Here is a 17,304-nt window from a genome sequence, read left to right on the forward strand (position 1 = left end):
ATAAACTTTTTATTTTTAGAACATTTCTGGGTCAATGTCAATGTTCTCTTCCTCTTTAGGAGCAAACACTGGCTTAGACTCTAAAATCTTTTTACCCAATTTACCTTGAACTTCAACTATCTTAGACTCATAATATTCATAGTCGTCTGCTTTCTTTGGTTCATAAGGTATAACAAGTTTGTATGCTTTGCCTTCTTTAAGGTTTGAGAACCTTCTGTCAAAATTTTCTTTGACTGCTAACAAACCTTCTATGTCTAAGTCTTCAAATTTCGCACCATTTTTAGTCACAATAGCAAACTTAACTGGTTCGATGTTCCAAACTTTGTCAAATGTAGACTTTTCAAAATGGTAGAAGTAAACATTCAAATAAGCGAATGGGTCTAGTTCTTCTTTGACTTCTGTCATGTACTTATTTACTGAAATATATTTCGTCATCTTTTCTATCGGATAAAAAAATATTTTTTTAAAATTTACTCAGAAAAATTTTTCTTTGTATATACACCATTCTGAACATCTAAAAGATTTTTGACATTTGCCAAGAATGTTCGTTTAGACGCTGTCATATAACCATATTCTTGACAATATTGTTTATATTCATCGTACAACGACCTTTCATCTAAACACTCAAAGTTAGTCTCATCTATAAACAGTTCATATACACTCTTGTTTGCTTCTAACAATGTTTGTCTCTCTTCGGTATATGGAATTTGTCTTGGATTGAACTTAGAAATATCTAATGTCATAAAATATGAGAACAAGTGGTTGTAAAAGTTAGGTGTCAAAGTTTCTGACAAAGCGTCAAAATATTCTGTATCTTGCATATGAGCTTCTGACGTTCTGACAACTACATATCTTCTGTCAGAACTTTCTAACTTCATCGGAACGGCGTTGTTTGAAACCATGATGAAATTTGCAACATTTTCACAAACTCTTTGGTCTTTATATTTTCTTTCAACAACTCCAACTTTGTCTGTTATAAGACTCTTCAAAGCATCTGAGTTCAAAACTTTTGTTGTATCTATACTTTGAAGTTCGTTACATACTATAAGTTTCATATTCTCTATTGAAGAGTTAAATTTACCGCAGATGTTTTCTAAGTTTGTCATATTCGGATTCGAATAACCTTCTAATAGTTTGCACAAAATATCTGTAAAGAATGTGTTCTTACCAGTTCCTTGTTTTCCAATTATAATGAGAGCAGTTTCATTTTTAGCACTTGGATGTTGTAAGATGTTTGCAAACCAACATAAGATATACTCATAAACCTTTTCGTTTCCATTGCATATAATTTCTTTGACATGGTCTAACCAAGCTTCTATAACATTTTCTTTCAATTCTACTTGTTCGTATTTATATCCAGTGAAGATAGAATAGAAGTTTGGAGAAGGTGTATAAAACTTTATACCACGAACTGAAAAATCTTCAAGTTTTGACAATAAGATATCCCAAGCATCTAACATCTTCATGCCAACTTGTACGACTTTTATTTTCTTAAGTTTCTGTCTACATTCTTGTTCTGAAACTATTGTCGCTCTTGGTTTGTTAAAGACAACATCCCATTCTTTCATGACATAACATTCTGGGGCAGAGTCGACATAAATGACTAAACGTTTCAAATTCTCGACTGCTTTGTTATAGTCTCGAAATGGACACATATTTCTGAACGCTTGGAAGTCATAAAAATCTGAAACATCTATTCTGTACATTTTTATAAAAATAAAAAAAATATTTTTTTTATTCTTGAGCTATTTGTTGCATTTGTTGTTCTTGAGCTATTTGTTGTTGAAGTTGTTCTTGTAATACAATACTTTCACCAGTTGCATCTTCCAATTCGAAACTTTCTGCCGTCATTGACAAATACATAGGACATAAAAGTTTTACAGGAACAAAGTTTGCGTCAACTAAGGTTAAGTTTATGTTTGCTAAAGTGTTTGAGTTCACTAAAGCTGAAAACTCTGCATTCGAATGAACAATAGGCAAACCAGCAGAGAAAGTGTTGTTTATACGCATGAGTATCTTTTGGTCATAGTAGTTTCTGTCGACATTCGAATAGCACTTTGAACCTAAGTTTGAAACAATATATAAAATAGGTGTACTTAAAGTCAATGGAACAGACAAACCTTGTATGACACCTTTTCCTGTTATAGGAAACTGTTGGTAGTAAAAACCAGATATAAGTTTTGTATTATAGCTCATATCGTTTATACTAAACTCAGTCGGACATCCAAACATAATGAAACCTGCTCTAGTTGCAGCACATGTTACATCCGTCCTTAAAGTATTAAATAAGTCAACAAAACCTGTTGGTGGTATATCTGAGTAAGTATCTTCAAAGAAGTATTTTTTACCATTCACAACAACAAAGTCTTCTGGTGTCAAAAGAGCAAAACAGGCTTGAGTCGTCATTGTGTTTAAAGTTAGTTTACAATATCGTCCTTGAGGACTTTGTAAGTTTGTTGTTATAGAATTATATGACTCAGGGTTTTTAGTCGTAATAGTATAAACCATTGTGTCTTCTGCCATTTACTTAGCAACTAAATTTTAATGAAATGTTGTGGTCGTCAAATATTTTTATGACGTCTGGGAAACTATATTTTAAGTTCAACGTTTCACCTCCTTTCATAACGTATATCTTGTCAATGACATTATATGAAACACCACAGCAAGCAATGTCGGGTTCTATTTCTTTGATGTTTATATCGTCTGCCTCTGTCAAAAGTTTCAATAGTTCTTTCAAAACTTCACGAGGTGCGATGACATATGAGTTCACTTTTACAGGGTTGTGTTCGACCAAGTTTAACATTATACCCAAAGCTTGACAAATCTTCTCCTGAGTTTTAAGTTTGTCTTTAAGTTGTTGGTAGTCATTTCGAATATCTGCAACAGAACTTAAGTCTCTGCTAACTTCAGGATATGTTGGTTGTTCTTTTACAGGAACTATTGTTATACCATCTTCGTCTTCGTATGGTTTCCCCACTTCAACATCTCTTTCTTTGACATTGACAACAACACTTTGACTGTTTGTTTGAGTTGGTGAATTTAACTTCACATCTGCCACCGCCATTAAACCTTTTGAAACACTCACGCTTCTATTTTTCGGAAATGACATTTTACTTAGAATAAAAAGATGGACGTATTTGAGTATCTCTTCGAATTGAAGCAGAACAAAGTTTACACACACAAACAATACAAATACATTGACAGAATAGTTCTTTACACAAACAATGGAAAATGTTATAGAATAGCAGTCTTTGCTGAACCAAAATATTTTCATAAAGCAAAGAAAGTTGGTATAACCGAGATGGTGAAAGTTCTTGAAGCAGACAAAAATATAACAACAAAACTGACCGATATTTCTAAAGGTAAGTTTATCTTACAATTTTATGTCAAAACTGGCGTACTGTCAATATTTGACGGAGAGAAGTCAGTTCAAGAACAACTTACTGACCTGCTGCCAAAATCTGCTCGATGGAAGCTGTCGTTATGCCAATCTGAGGAGCCCAGCAGGTTTCATCGAACGAATCTTCAAAAGAGCATCTTCCGTGAAAAGTGCTATTGGTTTTGTAAACTTCTTTGCTCTCAATTCATCTGGACCGTCTCTGTCACCAGTATATTGTATTTGAACAGTACCAACAGTTGAAATACCACCCATAAAGTCTTCTGAGTCAGCAAATGGAATGCCAAGCCAAAAGTTTGAACGGTCTCCATTTGTATATTGAGTTTTTTGACCTCCTGTATGAGTCCATACTTTCACATATGGCATAATAGAGAACTTTGCATTTCAGGGTTAATGGTTGTTGTGAAGTTGTTGTTAAAGTTCATAGCATCTAATGTCAAGTTGTATGACCTCAATCCTCAACTGTAGAATATTCTTCTCTTGGATAATATTTGCCATCTATGTTTATATGGTATTTAATACCAGGGTTGTAGAAGCAAGAATAGTCATTTATAGTTCGTCTGAACAGTACAAACATAGTATCTGCATGTTTCATTGCAGTTGTTAAGGCAATATCTGTTCTTGCACCTGGGTCAGCACTTTGGTTTCCAACTTCACCTGCAAAGTCTTTGACAGATATTTGGTGTATAGGGAACATAAGTGGAACTGCAATATATTTGGCAGCTAAAGCATTTGAAATATCTGGGTCCAACATATAGACTGCAAGTCTGCTTTCTATTCTCTTGCATTCAAATTTTTCGCATGTGAACTTAACTGGGTCCCAAGCAGTTCCAGCAGCATTGAAGTAGTAGTTTACTTCAGTGTTGAGGTTTGAGAAACCAAAGTCTAAGTCAACTTTGTCTTTGCAAAAGTCACAGAACTTGGCTCCACCAGTTCCAGCTACAGCAATGCTGAATGGGTCTTGTGTTGGTGCAATGACTAAGTTATTTTTGCTTGGAGTAAGTTCGATAGAAATTTTTCCTGCCCAGTTTGGCAAGTATCTTAAAAACCTGAAGATGAGGAAAGATGACAAAGGAACTCTAAGTTTCAGTTTTACTTTAGTGGCAGCAGTTCCATCTGAACCAGAAAGGTTAACATAAACTCCTGGAACGTTAGGGTCAAGTCTTCTTATTTTCTCAATAGTTGCATACTGGTCTGTTTGTTCTCTAGCTTGTGGTTGTACTGAGTTTCTCAAAGCGAACCATTCATAGTTTGCCCATGTTACTGTTTGAACTAAGTCAGAGTTAGAAATATATCTTATATCCCATGAAAACTTCTGGAGCATATTGGTATCCGACATAGAAAATTCCATTGCAACCTTTCTTGTCAGACAACTTGGCAGAAGGTTTTATTTCAATGTCTTGTTCCACGTATAAGAAAGAGTTGTCAATAGAAATTATATGAAACCTGTCGCAAGCAATATCTACTGTTGTTGAAGAACCTTCTCCAAACTCACCTACGTTTTCCATAAGAAACAGCAGTTGTATATTCGTAAGTTCCAGGAACTATTTCTGACCTTCTAATGGCATTGTCGCATTCGTTATACCATTCGGAAACATTTCCATTCATGGCATCCAAAACTGTTGGCGTTATATTCTGAGCGGCGTACATTTCATATGAGTAAAAATATAGAATAGTTGGATTTATATGTCATAATAGAACCCACGTGGACCAAGCTTTACTTTCTTCCTGACTGAGTTTTTAACTCTTCTTTTTCCTTCATTGCCCTCTGCTTGAAGTTGTTGCATCTTTGCATTATGTTCATCTAGTATGTTGCAAATTTCCCATGTCCTTTTTGCCTTTTGGCTCTGGTCGCCCATCTCAGGTAACCTATATCCTAGAAAGAGTTTGTCATAGTCTGTATTTGAGTCTTTGCGTATTGTTTGCATGACTCTTTCCTGAGTTTCTGGTTCAAGCTCTTCAAACAGAGCTTGTCCATATGGAATAAGCTCGTTTCCAAATATATGTTTTTGTAGCCATTCTGGTTTTCTTTCCATGTTACCAACTATATCTTTTGTGAATGGGAAAGCTTTTACCCAATCTTTCAGTCTTGCGTCGTTTATTTCTGTAGTTGGTTTTATTTTGTCAAGGAACATGTTTTTCAATACTAACATTTCATTTGGTACTGTCCATTTGAGTTTTCTTAAATATTCATCCCTTCTCGGTTCATTGTCTGCAAAGTAAGTTTTTATGACATTTTGTAAACTTTCGTTTGCAAGGTCATGTACAATAGGTTCTCTTCCTTCTCTCTCCCTAACTTTCTTTCTAAACTCTTCACCAAATATACCATCTCTATGGTTCTGTGTAGTTCTTTGAGATAAATGTTCTAGAACGTCAGGTGTTATATTTCCATCAGCCATGTTCATTTCATACTGGTCCAAAATATCTGCATGTTTCATATCTTTCAATGGCATTAAAGCCGCGCTTAAAATACCAGCTATATCTGGTTCACCATTGACTTCCATTGCGTCTACAACTTCTTGGAATTGAGGTTGTAAGTTTATGAACCACCTATCTGGATTAGCTTTATGACCCATCTCATTGTAGTTCCATCGTCTGCAGAAACAAAAGTAGGTTTGTTTCCATCTTGGTTAGGTTCTGAATGAACTTTAAACAATGTTTCATTTCTATATGTTTTCTTGAAATTTAACCTTTTATCTTCACCGAGTTCATCCGAAGATTGAACGTTAAATGCTCGTAAGTAAAAAGGGTTGTTGTATTTGTGTACATTTTTTTTCAGTTCTTCCATTCTATGCTGAATATTTTCATCTGGTGTTGGAGTCTTTTGTATGTCGGCAAACATTTTTCGATATTCTTCTACTATGTCAGCCGAATCTTTCTTAGACTCTTGGAAAGATTCCATATTCACCTCATGCTCTTGTTGAGGGTCAAGATTTTTCGGCTGTTCCAAATCTTCATCTAGTTCTGTGAAGTTAGTTTCCAAAGGAGTGACTTGTTCGTTTCCTTCAGGCTCTTCTAGCTGTTGTTGCTGAACTATTTCTTCCATGTCTGGTTGTATCTGAACTTCTTCCTGTGGAGTTTCTTGTACCTCATCTGCTGGCATTTCATATATTCCGAGACCGTTTTCAACAATTTCCCTATCTACGTCATCCGCATTCATAAGCCTTTCTTCTTTCGTTCCGTCTCTATTTTTTACGCGTTTCATGACGAAAGTTGAATTGTCATTTAGCTCTGACATCAAATATCTCGGAGTAAATTCGTTCATGTCATTTGGATGATATGCTATTAAATCATATCCCTTAGCGAGCTTGTATTTTCCAGGTTTGAGATTATATCCGTTTTGGTGCTGAGCCATAAAGCTAAATAGGTTCGGGTCAGTATTTCCTTCCTTGAACTTTCCAATAGCTTCTTTATATCTGTCACTAAAGTCAATAGTATCTGGGAAACCACACTCTTCTTTAAGCATTTTTAAGAATTCTTGGTTTCCTTGTTCTCTACTTCTTTTATGTCCTTGCTCTGTTTGTGGTTGTTGCTGTGCTGGTTGTGGAGGTGGTTGTTGTGTTGGTTGTTGTGTTGGTTGTTGTGCTGGTTGTGGAGGTGGTTGTTGTGCTGGTTGTTGTGCATGCCTGTGTCTGTGTCCATGTGACGATGTAAATGTTCTAGGTAGTCCTGGTGCAGGTGCTTCTCTTGGAGGGTTTGGTGGTATATAAGTTCCACCAGCTGGCACATATGTTCCATCTGCAGCATAATGTCCTACCTGACTTTTCGTTTTTAAGAAAGCATTTACTAGGTCTGTTTTGGTCTGTTGTAACTCTTTTTCTTGACTTTCCACAACAGTTGCTCTAACGGCGTCATAGGCACTTTGAACTGCTTGTCTCGTTGCTGCATCTGTTATTTTCGTCATATTTTGTGCTACTTCCTTTAACTCTTTGTCGAAACCTTCAGACTTCAGTTTCTTTCCAGATGAGAAATCGTTCACTTGTTTCACCTTACTATGAAGAGCTTCGAAGGCGTTCTTAAAGTCAGCATTTGTTAAAGCTTCATTTGAACTGTCTTCATCCGCTTGTATTTTTGTCCTTATTGACCCTATAAGCTGGGCTGCTTTGGCGTTGGCTTGGGCATCTAACCAGTCATTGTTAGCTTTTATATATTCTGCGCTTTTCATTGCCTTTTGCATAGCCGCGTCGTTATTTTTACTTTCTTGTGCTAAGTTTTCATACTGTACGGTTTGGTTTTGCAACTGTAAAAGTTTTTCTGCCTTTACATTTGCTTCAACTTCTTTTTTATACTCATCGCTATCCATATATGTCTTCAGGGCTTTTTGTTTTATCTCTTCATCTTTCAGTACTTTATATTGAGTAGTATGGTTTTTCAAATTTATGACATCTTGTTCCATTTTTGCTACTTCTGCTGCTTTTTCTGACACTTTTTTTGCATATTCCTCTGTACTTAGTTCTTTCAGTTGTTCTTCTTTCTTCTTTTTCTCTACGTTTAACTCATTTAGTTTCTTTGTGTGTCTGTCATATTCTAGTTTCTTTTCGTTTTCACTTATTTGCTTCTGTATGTCTATGTTTGACTTTTTGACATCTGTTATTTGATTTTTGAGTGAACTCAAATTCATTTGACTTTGAGGGTTATAGGCTGTTCCGTCTGCAGCTCCACCATAGCCTGCCATTTTCGCTAAAAGTGCCGCTCTTAAACCTCCACTCTGTGCACCAATAACTCGGTTTAAAAGCATAGGGTTGCTTGACATTTGTTGCAACATAGTGGGGTCATTCAGCATTTGTTGTTGCAACTGTTGTTGTGGTGTTAGTTTTACTATTGGATGTTTCAATGCTCTCTTCCTCTTACGTATATTCTTACGTAGCTTACGTGGCATTTTAAGTGAAGTTAAAAAGCGGTTTTTGACAGACGTTTTATTGTGACTTCTTCGTAAAGACTTTGTTGAGATTTCTTCGTAAAGACTTTGTTGAGATTTCTTCGTAAATGAGTGTAAATGACCCAAAAATATATTTTAGGGTAGAAGGGTATATCTACCCCGTTTTCTACCCTCTTTTCTACCCTCTTGAATTTTCATGAATTTCTTCGTAAAGACTTTGTTAAGACTTCTTCGTAAAGACTTTGTTAAGACTTCTTCGTAAATATTTTGTTGAGATTTCTTCGTAAATGACCCTAGTAGTATATTTTTGGTGTAAATTTCATGAAAATTCAAGAGGGTAGAAAAGAGGGTAGAAAACGGGGTAGATATACCCTTCTACCCTAAAATATATTTTTGGTGTAAATTTCATGAAAATTCAAGAGGGTGAAAAATTAGGTGAAAAAACAGGTGAAATCTCACCTCTTCACCTAAACATTATTTTTGGTGTAAAATTCTGAGTAAAATGACAGATGGAACACATACTTTTTCAGTAAGTACATATGGGGTAGAAAAGAGGGTAGAAAACGGGGTAGATATACCCTTCTACCCTAAAATATATTTTTGTCTGATTTACGCTCATTACGAAGAAATCTTGACAAAGTCTTTACGATGAAGTTTTGACAAAGTCTTTACGATGAAGTTTTGACAAAGTCTTTACGATGAAATCTTGACAAAGTCTTTACGATGAAGTTTTGACAAAGTCTTTACGATGAAATCTTGACAAAGTCTTTACGATGAAATCTTGACAAAGTCTTTACGATGAAATCTTGACAAAGTCTTTACGATGAAATTCATGAAAATTCAAGAGGTGAAAAATGAGGTGAAAAAACAGGTGAAATCTCACCTCTTCACCTAAAATATATTTTTATTGAATTCTGTATAATATTCTGAGTAATATGACAGATGTTTATATAACACTTTCTCCGGTTTATAGGACCTCTCTCATATTCTATCTTGTCATATCAAAACTCATAGTCATGTTTGTCCTCTAAGACTTCATTTATACTAAACATCTTCAGGGCTAGAAGGCACGAAGTGCCTGGAAGCCCCACTACCTTTTTTTTTTTTTTTTTTGTAAACGTAAGAATTCATACAATATTGAACGATTTTGTATCATTTTTTTAACATATGAAGTAAAAAATGTATGATTCTTACGGTTTTTATTCTTACGTTTTTGAATAAATCAAGATTTAAAAAATTGACTTCTTACGTAAAATTAAAACTAAGTTAAATTTATTTTTTTTATTTTTTATTTTATAATAAATGAGTATAACAACTAATTCATTGAAATCTTTAAAGTTCACTAATTCAGAATTAGAAAATATTTTAGAAAATTTTGGAGACGGTTCTTATCCAACATATATGCAGAATGTGAAAGAGTTTTCCAGATTGTTGAATGAATTTAAATATAACGGACTAATTACTAAAAAGGCTATAATGAGATATTTATATCCCAAAAAAGTTGAAAAACAGGAGAATATTCCTCTTTATGGTCCAGAGGACCTGGGCTCAGAGAGCCTTGAAACACCTCCTGAATATTTTGAAGAAAAAATTAAACAAGATGAATATTATAACGATGAGATTGAGAAATTGGAACAATTAAGAAATGAAATAGATGAAAAAATTAAGGAATTGAGAAATGCTGAGAATGAAGTAGAGGGTTTAATGAATATCCCAGCTTCAGAATCAGAAGTTCAAAAATCACATGAGGAAAGATATAAAAATTACTTTTTGGAATCTACTAAAAATTTATTAGATGGTGATATTGACGAAACACTTTCAGAAGAAGGCACAAAATTTATTCATAAACATAAGTTACAATTTATTGACGATGGATATTATCCATGTATATTACTTTCACCTCCTCTTGATTCTGAAAAATTCAAAAAAGCACTGAAAAATGTAACATATGCAACAAATACGATTAAGAAAGAAGACCATGATATTTACACAAATTATTATTTAAATAAATGTACAGGTGTTGATAAAGTTTTTGATTTGTTAGATAAAATATCAAAAGAAACAATTGGTAATATAAAATTTTATGTGATTGTGGTTTCATTATTGAAGATACCAATAATGTTTCATATGAAAGAACAGCACCGAAGGAAGACGAAGTTGAAAGGTCTATACCATTCGTTATTAAGAATATAAAAGATATGAAAACTTATAAACATTATATTTATTCATTTATTTCAGAAAAAATGGAAGCAACCCATAAAACATCTTCTCATCATTTTATAGCTATTCATACATTCCTTTTCAAAGTTGTGAAATTAAATAAGACAGGAATTAGATTTAATGTATCAGGGTACGCATTCTTGAGTAAATTAAAATGTATTCGTCACGTCGCAGATGATAAAAATTTATGTGTTCTTAATTCATTTTATGGACTTTAGCCCTGGACTCTCTGAGTCTCGGACTTTAAAAAAATAAACTTTATTTTTATTTATTTTTTAATTTTTATTCTTACATAAATGAACAAAAATGGAACAGCTAAAATGAATGATAATCAAATAAGAGCCGAAGGTAGAAGGTTATTTAAACGCTTCTATAACATTCCTGATGGTGTTAATCCTAAAACTCGTAGAAGTTATTTAAATGAAGCCATAGATGCATATGAAGGATTTGACATTTCATCAGAAAGTGAGAGGTTAGCAAGAATGTTAAACGTTAATATTGATTTTATTATTGTGACCTCAACCAGAAGACGTAGACATTAACAAGGTAGACTTTCCATTAGTGGAATCAATAATGATAGATCCAGAATTTGAAACAGTAAATATTTTATTAACACAGAGTCCATGTGGAAAACTTCACGCTGACAGAATAACAGACGTTGAAGCACTCACAGGATATAAAGTTTGCCCCTTTTGCAAAGAAGAAGTATATTCTATCCGTGATGATCCAGAAAGGAAAAACCAAAGAAGATTTTTAAAACATTGTGAGAAATGTAAAGAAAATAATGGAAGATTAATTCAAGACGTTCAATTGCAAAACACACAACAACCATATGCACCACATATCACGAAACAGAAGATATATCAATGGCTATTAGCACATAATTTGCAGGAATATTATAAACCAACAAGATATTATATTACTTTTGACTTCGAAACATTAGAGACTAAAGAAGAACTTCAACTTTCTGAATGTGCAACTTTGAACGCTTACTTAAAACCATTTATGGTATCATCAACTGTCAAAATAAAGCCGCAAAGCGGCGAGGACGTAGACCGTGATAAAACATTTACGAGGAATTTTTGCTTAACATCAAGTGATTCGTTCATCTCTGATTGGATTGAATTTTTATTTTCAACCTGTTCATTAGTTGCTAAATCAAATATTGAACAATATGAAGAATTAATGAATACATTAAATGAGAAACAAAAGGAAGCAATGAAAGAGCTTTTAGATGAAGAATTTAATAAAGTGAATATCATTGGTTTTAATTCAGGAAAGTTTGATTTAAATTTAATTCTTCGTGATTTAAATACTGCAAAATGGAAGATAAAATCAATGCTGGGTTCTTCTTCTCAATTTAAGCAAGTCATAGTAAAGAAAACAAACTGTCCATATGAATTAAGATTTATTGACATCAGAAATTATATAGCGGGTGGAACATTAGACCAATTCACTCAAGATTTCGGAAACAATAAATCACGTGTTAAATCCTTTTTCCCTTATCAATTCATCACGTGGGAGAATTACGAAGAAGAATTATATAAAGAGGAACCATTCACGAAAGATTCATTTTATTCAGCATTAACTCAAGAAACAATATCCGATTCAGATTATCAAATATATCTCAATGATGCTAAAAATTTTAAGAATAGATTAGAATATTTTATTCATTATTGCAATAAAGACGTTGAAATTATGATTGACCCAATTGATAAAATTATCGAAGAAACATTTGTTTATAAAATTGACATGCTTCATAATCTTTCTTTATCATCGAATGCATCAATGATTCGTTACGCTTTAGCATATAAGAACTTCAATCCTAACGAAACATATCCAGAAGAAGAAAATGTGGAATCAAGTTTTGAATTAACAAAAAAGTATTGGAAATATAAAATTGAATCATATAAGAAACAAGATGAAAAAGCAGAAAGGGATACTAAAAACAATGTTTCAATGGATGACTATCAATACTATCACGATTTAATCCTTTCATCTAAATGCAGAATGTGTGGTAAAGCGTTTACATATGCAAATAAACCAACATTGGATAGAATCGATAATGAAAAACCACATACCAAAGAAAATTGTCAGTTAATGTGTTGTTATTGCAATGTCGTAAAATCAAATAAAGATGAAGATGTTCAACGTTTAAGAATCAATTTAAGAAATTATGCATTAAAAAATAATTTACCAATGACTTTAGATTCAGTTGAAGCTTATCACATTCTCCGTAATGGAATTACTGGTGGTCTATCAAATGTTCAACATCGTGTTAATCTTAAAGGAATCACGCACATTAATAAACTTTCATATAATCCAGAAACTAAAACTGTATCAAATGAGGACACCACCAACATTATGACTCATTTCGTTGGAGTTGACTTTAATTCATTATATCCTTCATCATTTTCATCTAATCCTCATGATTTCATTCAATATACTGACCATAAAATGTATATGCCGGGAAGATTGAATGGTGTTATCATTTGTGATACAGCAACAAAGAAAGCAAAAGCACTGGGAATAATTAAGAAGAAAAATACTTTATTCGTGGCTGAAGTAAAGGGTCACATTGATGAAAAATACATTAATGATTACATAAACTTTTTACCGATAATAAGAAACTTAGATATTATCACAGATGAAAAAACAATTGGCAGTTTTATGTATAATTACATGAAATCAAACAATCTACCAGTTGACCAGAAACAGAGGAAATTAACTCAGTTAGCATCAACACACAACCAATATCAACCATTTTCTTCTTATTATCTTTGGTATCTAATAGACAGATTTCATTTTATCATCGATGATATTCAATCAATTTTAACATTTACGAAAAACACTTGTTTTAATGAATTTGCGAACAAATTTATGAACGAAAGACAAAAGGCTGAATTAGAAGGAAATAAAGGAAAAAGTTTATTTTGCAAGATTTCACTTAATGGATCATATGGTTACGATGCAATGAATACACAAAATTACGCAAAGACTAAAATAATGAATGCACAGAAGTCACGCGTTGCATGTATGTCAAATAAGTTTAAAAACATAAGAGAAATAGGTGAAGATACATATCAAGTGATGCTTAAAGATAGATTTTATAGATGTGATACATGTTTACAAGAGGCATTCTTCACTTTAGATAATGCTAAATACTGGTATTTGGTTTTCATTTATGATTTTATGTATAAATGCATGGATGTTAATCGTTTTCATTTCATTGAAGGTGATACTGATTCATCTTATTGGGCAATCGCTGGCGACCCAAATCTTCCTAACACTCAAGCATTTCAAGCAATTGTTACCGATAAACAATTTTATGATAAAAACATTTTCAAATTCGCACCTTTTGATTTCTTCTGTTTTGATGAGAAATTTAAACCTAAATTAAAGAATAAAGCTGAAGAAAAAGCACATGAGAAGAAGTTATTGGGTTTAGCAATTGAGAAACAAGGTGATAACATGGTTGCTTTATGTCCTAAGTGTTATACATCATTCAATGGTTCAATTGATGGAAGTGATTTTAAAAAGATTGCACAAAAAATGAAAGGTGTTAGTTTACGACAAAATAAACAATTAACACCTAAAAATTATTTGGATATAATAAATGATAAATTGATATTTGATGGTCAGAATATTAATTTACAACTTAAAAATGGGTCAATGACTCGCTTAACAATTGGTAAGACTGCATTAACAGGAGCACACACTAAGGCTGTATGTTGTGAAAATGGATGTTGTATGCCATTTATTTAATAAAATACCACAGAAGAGACAAAAGGAACCGTTAATGATGGTTTTGATACTATGATTCAAAGAGGTGGGCACCCTTAAAACATTGATTTTATTTTTATATAAATGAATAACACAGATTTAAAAATTTTAATTGATGATTTAGTATTTAATCAAAATTTTCTTAATTATTATGATTTAAAAGCATATCTCCAAAAATATAATAATAATATAACGGGTGATGATATGGAATATTATTATCCATATTATAAAAATGAAATTTTGAAATATCATAATAAAATAATTTCTGAAATTAAAGACAAAATTAAAAATAATGAATATATAAAGGGAAAAACTAAATCACAGCTTAAACAGTTGAAAGATTTCAAAAATAAAGTATTAACAGAAGAAGATATTGATGAATTATATAAATTATATAATCCCGAGCCGCAAAAGCCAAAGGAACAAAAACAAAAGGAACAAAAAAAAAGGAACAAAAAGGTCCTTCAGACCATAAATGATGCACAAGCTTTAATTTATGATTCATTAGTTAAACCATATTCAGCCCGACTTTTAAATGAAGATCAACTTTTGGAATTCATCCTTCAACATAAACTCGAAGCGGGAAAGTATATCAAACCTTTATATACAGCATATTTAAAACAAATGAATAAAATACATCCAGAATTAATGAAGGGAGGATTGAATTCCAAAATCAAAGCAGATAAAATTAAACCACTTACAACACCAAAACCTCCAACAGTAGTACCTCCTCCTCCTTCAGTTAATCCTTCATCATTCACTTTATTATATCCATTTCAAACATTTAAGAAGCAAAAAGATTTTAAAAAGGATTTCAAGATATTAAATAAACCAATTGACCCGAAAATTCAACCATTAAAGGAAAAATTTAGTCGACCTTCATTTGCTCCATATCCATATTCATACGAAATCGATCATCTGGAATATTCAAAAGGAAACGTTACTTATTTATTTGCCATTAACATTAACACTAGATATTTATATTGCATTCCGGTGAAAGGGAAAACAGAACAGGAAACAAGAAGAGCTATTCAATACTTACTAGATCATGAAAGAGTAGATAATATCAGGGGTGATGGTGATAAAGGATTTCAGGCAGCTATGGCTCATTATTTCCCACAAATTAATTTTTACTTTTCATCCTCTCCATATACGTTTCATAATAAAATAGTTGATGCGGTAATGAGAACTCTTAGAGATGCGTTAGGGGTTAACGGTCAGATATACTGGGATGGAAATCATGACTCCATCATACAGCAGTTAGTATATTATTACAATAATACATGGCATAGAACTATAAACATGAAACCGGTGGAAATGAAAAATGATATTTCAAAAGAATGGGAATATATTAGAAAGCAAATGGAAAAGTTAAATGATGTTAAACGTGAACAAATTAATTCGGGGCTCATGAATTTTAAACAAGGAAATAAAGTTTTAATTCATCTCGATTATGGAAAAACTGATAAATCAATGACAAAAAGAAGACGAAGATTTGACACAATAGCTGAATTTGTTAGATATATTAACGGCAATGCATTAGTTGAAGTTGACAAGAAATTAATAGAAATTCCGATTTATTTTATTACTCCATTATATTTAAATAATATTTAATTTTTTTATTTCGTAAGAAATGAGTGACAACAAAGCAGTCAAGAGTCCAGACAATGAATATAAAAAGAAACTAAACAGAATTAAATCAAAATATGCTATTACAAAAAGAAGTCGCAATGCGGTGGGGTTGAAAACAATAAAACTAATGGAACTGAAAACGATAAAGAGAGGAAAGAAATAATCGAAAAATTAGAAACTTACCGTTCAATCATTAAACTGAGTGAAGCAAAAATAAAAGAATTTAATAGAATAAATAAATTGGTTGGAAGAGATGAATTTAATAAGATGAATTTTTAAACTCTATCCAAATTTAATTTTTATTCCTCTTCGACAACATCTCTCTTTCCATCATTACTGCATAACCACATTTTCTCAATTTTAGTGGTTTGTTATTTTTAACATGTTCTTGCATCATTTTTATCATTTCCTCCCTTGTTATGATTCGTGGTAAATTTTGAGCTTGTGGGGTATTCATTTATGATAAAAATAAAAATTTAAATTATGCCGTTCTAAAGTTTGTGACAACATGACATTTTGACAACATCATGGGTTATTCAATAATTAATTATTTTTGAAGAACTGAAGGGGTCACCAGGTCACCAGGTCACCAGGTCATTTCTTCTCTGAAAAAATGAGACAACATGACATTTTGACAACATCATGGGTTATTCAATAATTAATTATTTTTGAAGAACTGAAGGGGTCACCAGGTCACCAGGTCACCAGGTCATTTCACTTCTCTGAAAAAATGAGACAACATGACATTTTGACAACATCATGGGTTATTCAATAATTAATTATTTTTGAAGAACTGAAGGGGTCACCAGGTCACCAGGTCACCAGGTCATTTACTTCTCTGAAAAAATGAGACAACATGACATTTTGACAACATCATGGGTTATTCAATAATTAATTATTTTTGAAGAACTGAAGGGGTCACCAGGTCACCAGGTCACCAGGTCATTTCAACTTCTCTGAAAAAATGACAACATGACATTTTGACAACATCATGGGTTATTCAATAATTAATTATTTTTGAAGAACTGAAGGGGTCACCAGGTCACCAGGTCACCAGGTCATTTACTTCTCTGAAAAAATGAGACAACATGACATTTTGACAACATCACAGGATTAATGCAAAAATAAATTCAAATCATACTTTATAAAGCTTCATTCACAGGTATTTCATCGTCAGTAAATGATTCCTCATTATCGTTTGGTTCAATTTGTTTATATAATCCTTTCATTTCTTCTTTCAAAACATAATACCATGTTTGTTTACCATCTATTTTTCTTTGTTTCCTTTCACATTTATCCTTAATGCTCATTTGAAAGTTTTTGTCTTTCATGTCTGATGGTTTGCAGAATAGAGCATTTTTACACGTCATACCTGCACATAATTCATCATAAT

General features: G+C 32.5%; 9 protein-coding genes and 1 pseudogene across 10 annotated transcripts, besides 3 other annotated features; 3 read left to right on the plus strand and 7 right to left on the minus strand.

Moving 5' to 3' along the window:
• Positions 1–9,389: part of a mobile genetic element that runs on past the window's edge.
• On the minus strand, positions 16–435 carry TVAGG3_0301020 (protein of unknown function, DUF4108 family; the record flags this gene model as incomplete). Its single annotated transcript, XM_051229516.1, has 1 exon — positions 16–435. One exon carries the CDS (start codon positions 433–435, stop codon positions 16–18), a length of 420 nt encoding a protein of 139 aa, XP_051099246.1.
• Positions 1,082–1,706, minus strand: TVAGG3_0301030 (uncharacterized protein; the record flags this gene model as incomplete). The annotated part of the gene is made up of 1 exon (XM_051229517.1): positions 1,082–1,706. A coding segment is annotated over one exon (625 nt), but the record flags the coding sequence as incomplete, so codon positions are not given.
• TVAGG3_0301040 (uncharacterized protein) lies at positions 1,735–2,196 on the minus strand (the record flags this gene model as incomplete). The annotated part of the gene is made up of 1 exon (XM_051229518.1): positions 1,735–2,196. One exon carries the CDS (start codon positions 2,194–2,196, stop codon positions 1,735–1,737), a length of 462 nt encoding a protein of 153 aa, XP_051099248.1.
• Positions 2,528–3,064, minus strand: TVAGG3_0301050 (protein of unknown function, DUF4106 family; the record flags this gene model as incomplete). Its single annotated transcript, XM_051229519.1, has 1 exon — positions 2,528–3,064. One exon carries the CDS (start codon positions 3,062–3,064, stop codon positions 2,528–2,530), a length of 537 nt encoding a protein of 178 aa, XP_051099249.1.
• TVAGG3_0301060 lies at positions 4,313–5,047 on the minus strand (annotated as a pseudogene). Its single transcript has one exon. A coding segment is annotated over exon 1 (735 nt).
• On the minus strand, positions 5,080–5,901 carry TVAGG3_0301070 (protein of unknown function, DUF4106 family; the record flags this gene model as incomplete). Its single annotated transcript, XM_051229520.1, has 1 exon — positions 5,080–5,901. The coding sequence occupies one exon, from the start codon at positions 5,899–5,901 to the stop codon at positions 5,080–5,082; it is 822 nt and encodes a 273-aa protein (XP_051099250.1).
• Positions 7,612–8,276, minus strand: TVAGG3_0301080 (protein of unknown function, DUF4106 family; the record flags this gene model as incomplete). Its single annotated transcript, XM_051229521.1, has 1 exon — positions 7,612–8,276. A coding segment is annotated over one exon (665 nt), but the record flags the coding sequence as incomplete, so codon positions are not given.
• Positions 9,306–9,389: a terminal%2Cinverted (terminal inverted repeat of Maverick-3 transposon ID:TVAGG3_0300990).
• Positions 9,390–9,503: 114 nt separating this feature from the next.
• Positions 9,504–17,304: part of a mobile genetic element that runs on past the window's edge.
• Positions 9,778–9,918, plus strand: TVAGG3_0301100 (uncharacterized protein; the record flags this gene model as incomplete). Its single annotated transcript, XM_051229522.1, has 1 exon — positions 9,778–9,918. The coding sequence occupies one exon, from the start codon at positions 9,778–9,780 to the stop codon at positions 9,916–9,918; it is 141 nt and encodes a 46-aa protein (XP_051099252.1).
• On the plus strand, positions 13,689–14,261 carry TVAGG3_0301110 (uncharacterized protein; the record flags this gene model as incomplete). Its single annotated transcript, XM_051229523.1, has 1 exon — positions 13,689–14,261. One exon carries the CDS (start codon positions 13,689–13,691, stop codon positions 14,259–14,261), a length of 573 nt encoding a protein of 190 aa, XP_051099253.1.
• On the plus strand, positions 15,462–15,893 carry TVAGG3_0301120 (uncharacterized protein; the record flags this gene model as incomplete). Its single annotated transcript, XM_051229524.1, has 1 exon — positions 15,462–15,893. The coding sequence occupies one exon, from the start codon at positions 15,462–15,464 to the stop codon at positions 15,891–15,893; it is 432 nt and encodes a 143-aa protein (XP_051099254.1).

The sequence above is a fragment of the Trichomonas vaginalis genome, chromosome V (assembly GCF_026262505.1).
Source record: "Trichomonas vaginalis G3 chromosome V, whole genome shotgun sequence".
Lineage (NCBI taxonomy): Eukaryota > Parabasalia > Trichomonadida > Trichomonadidae > Trichomonas > Trichomonas vaginalis.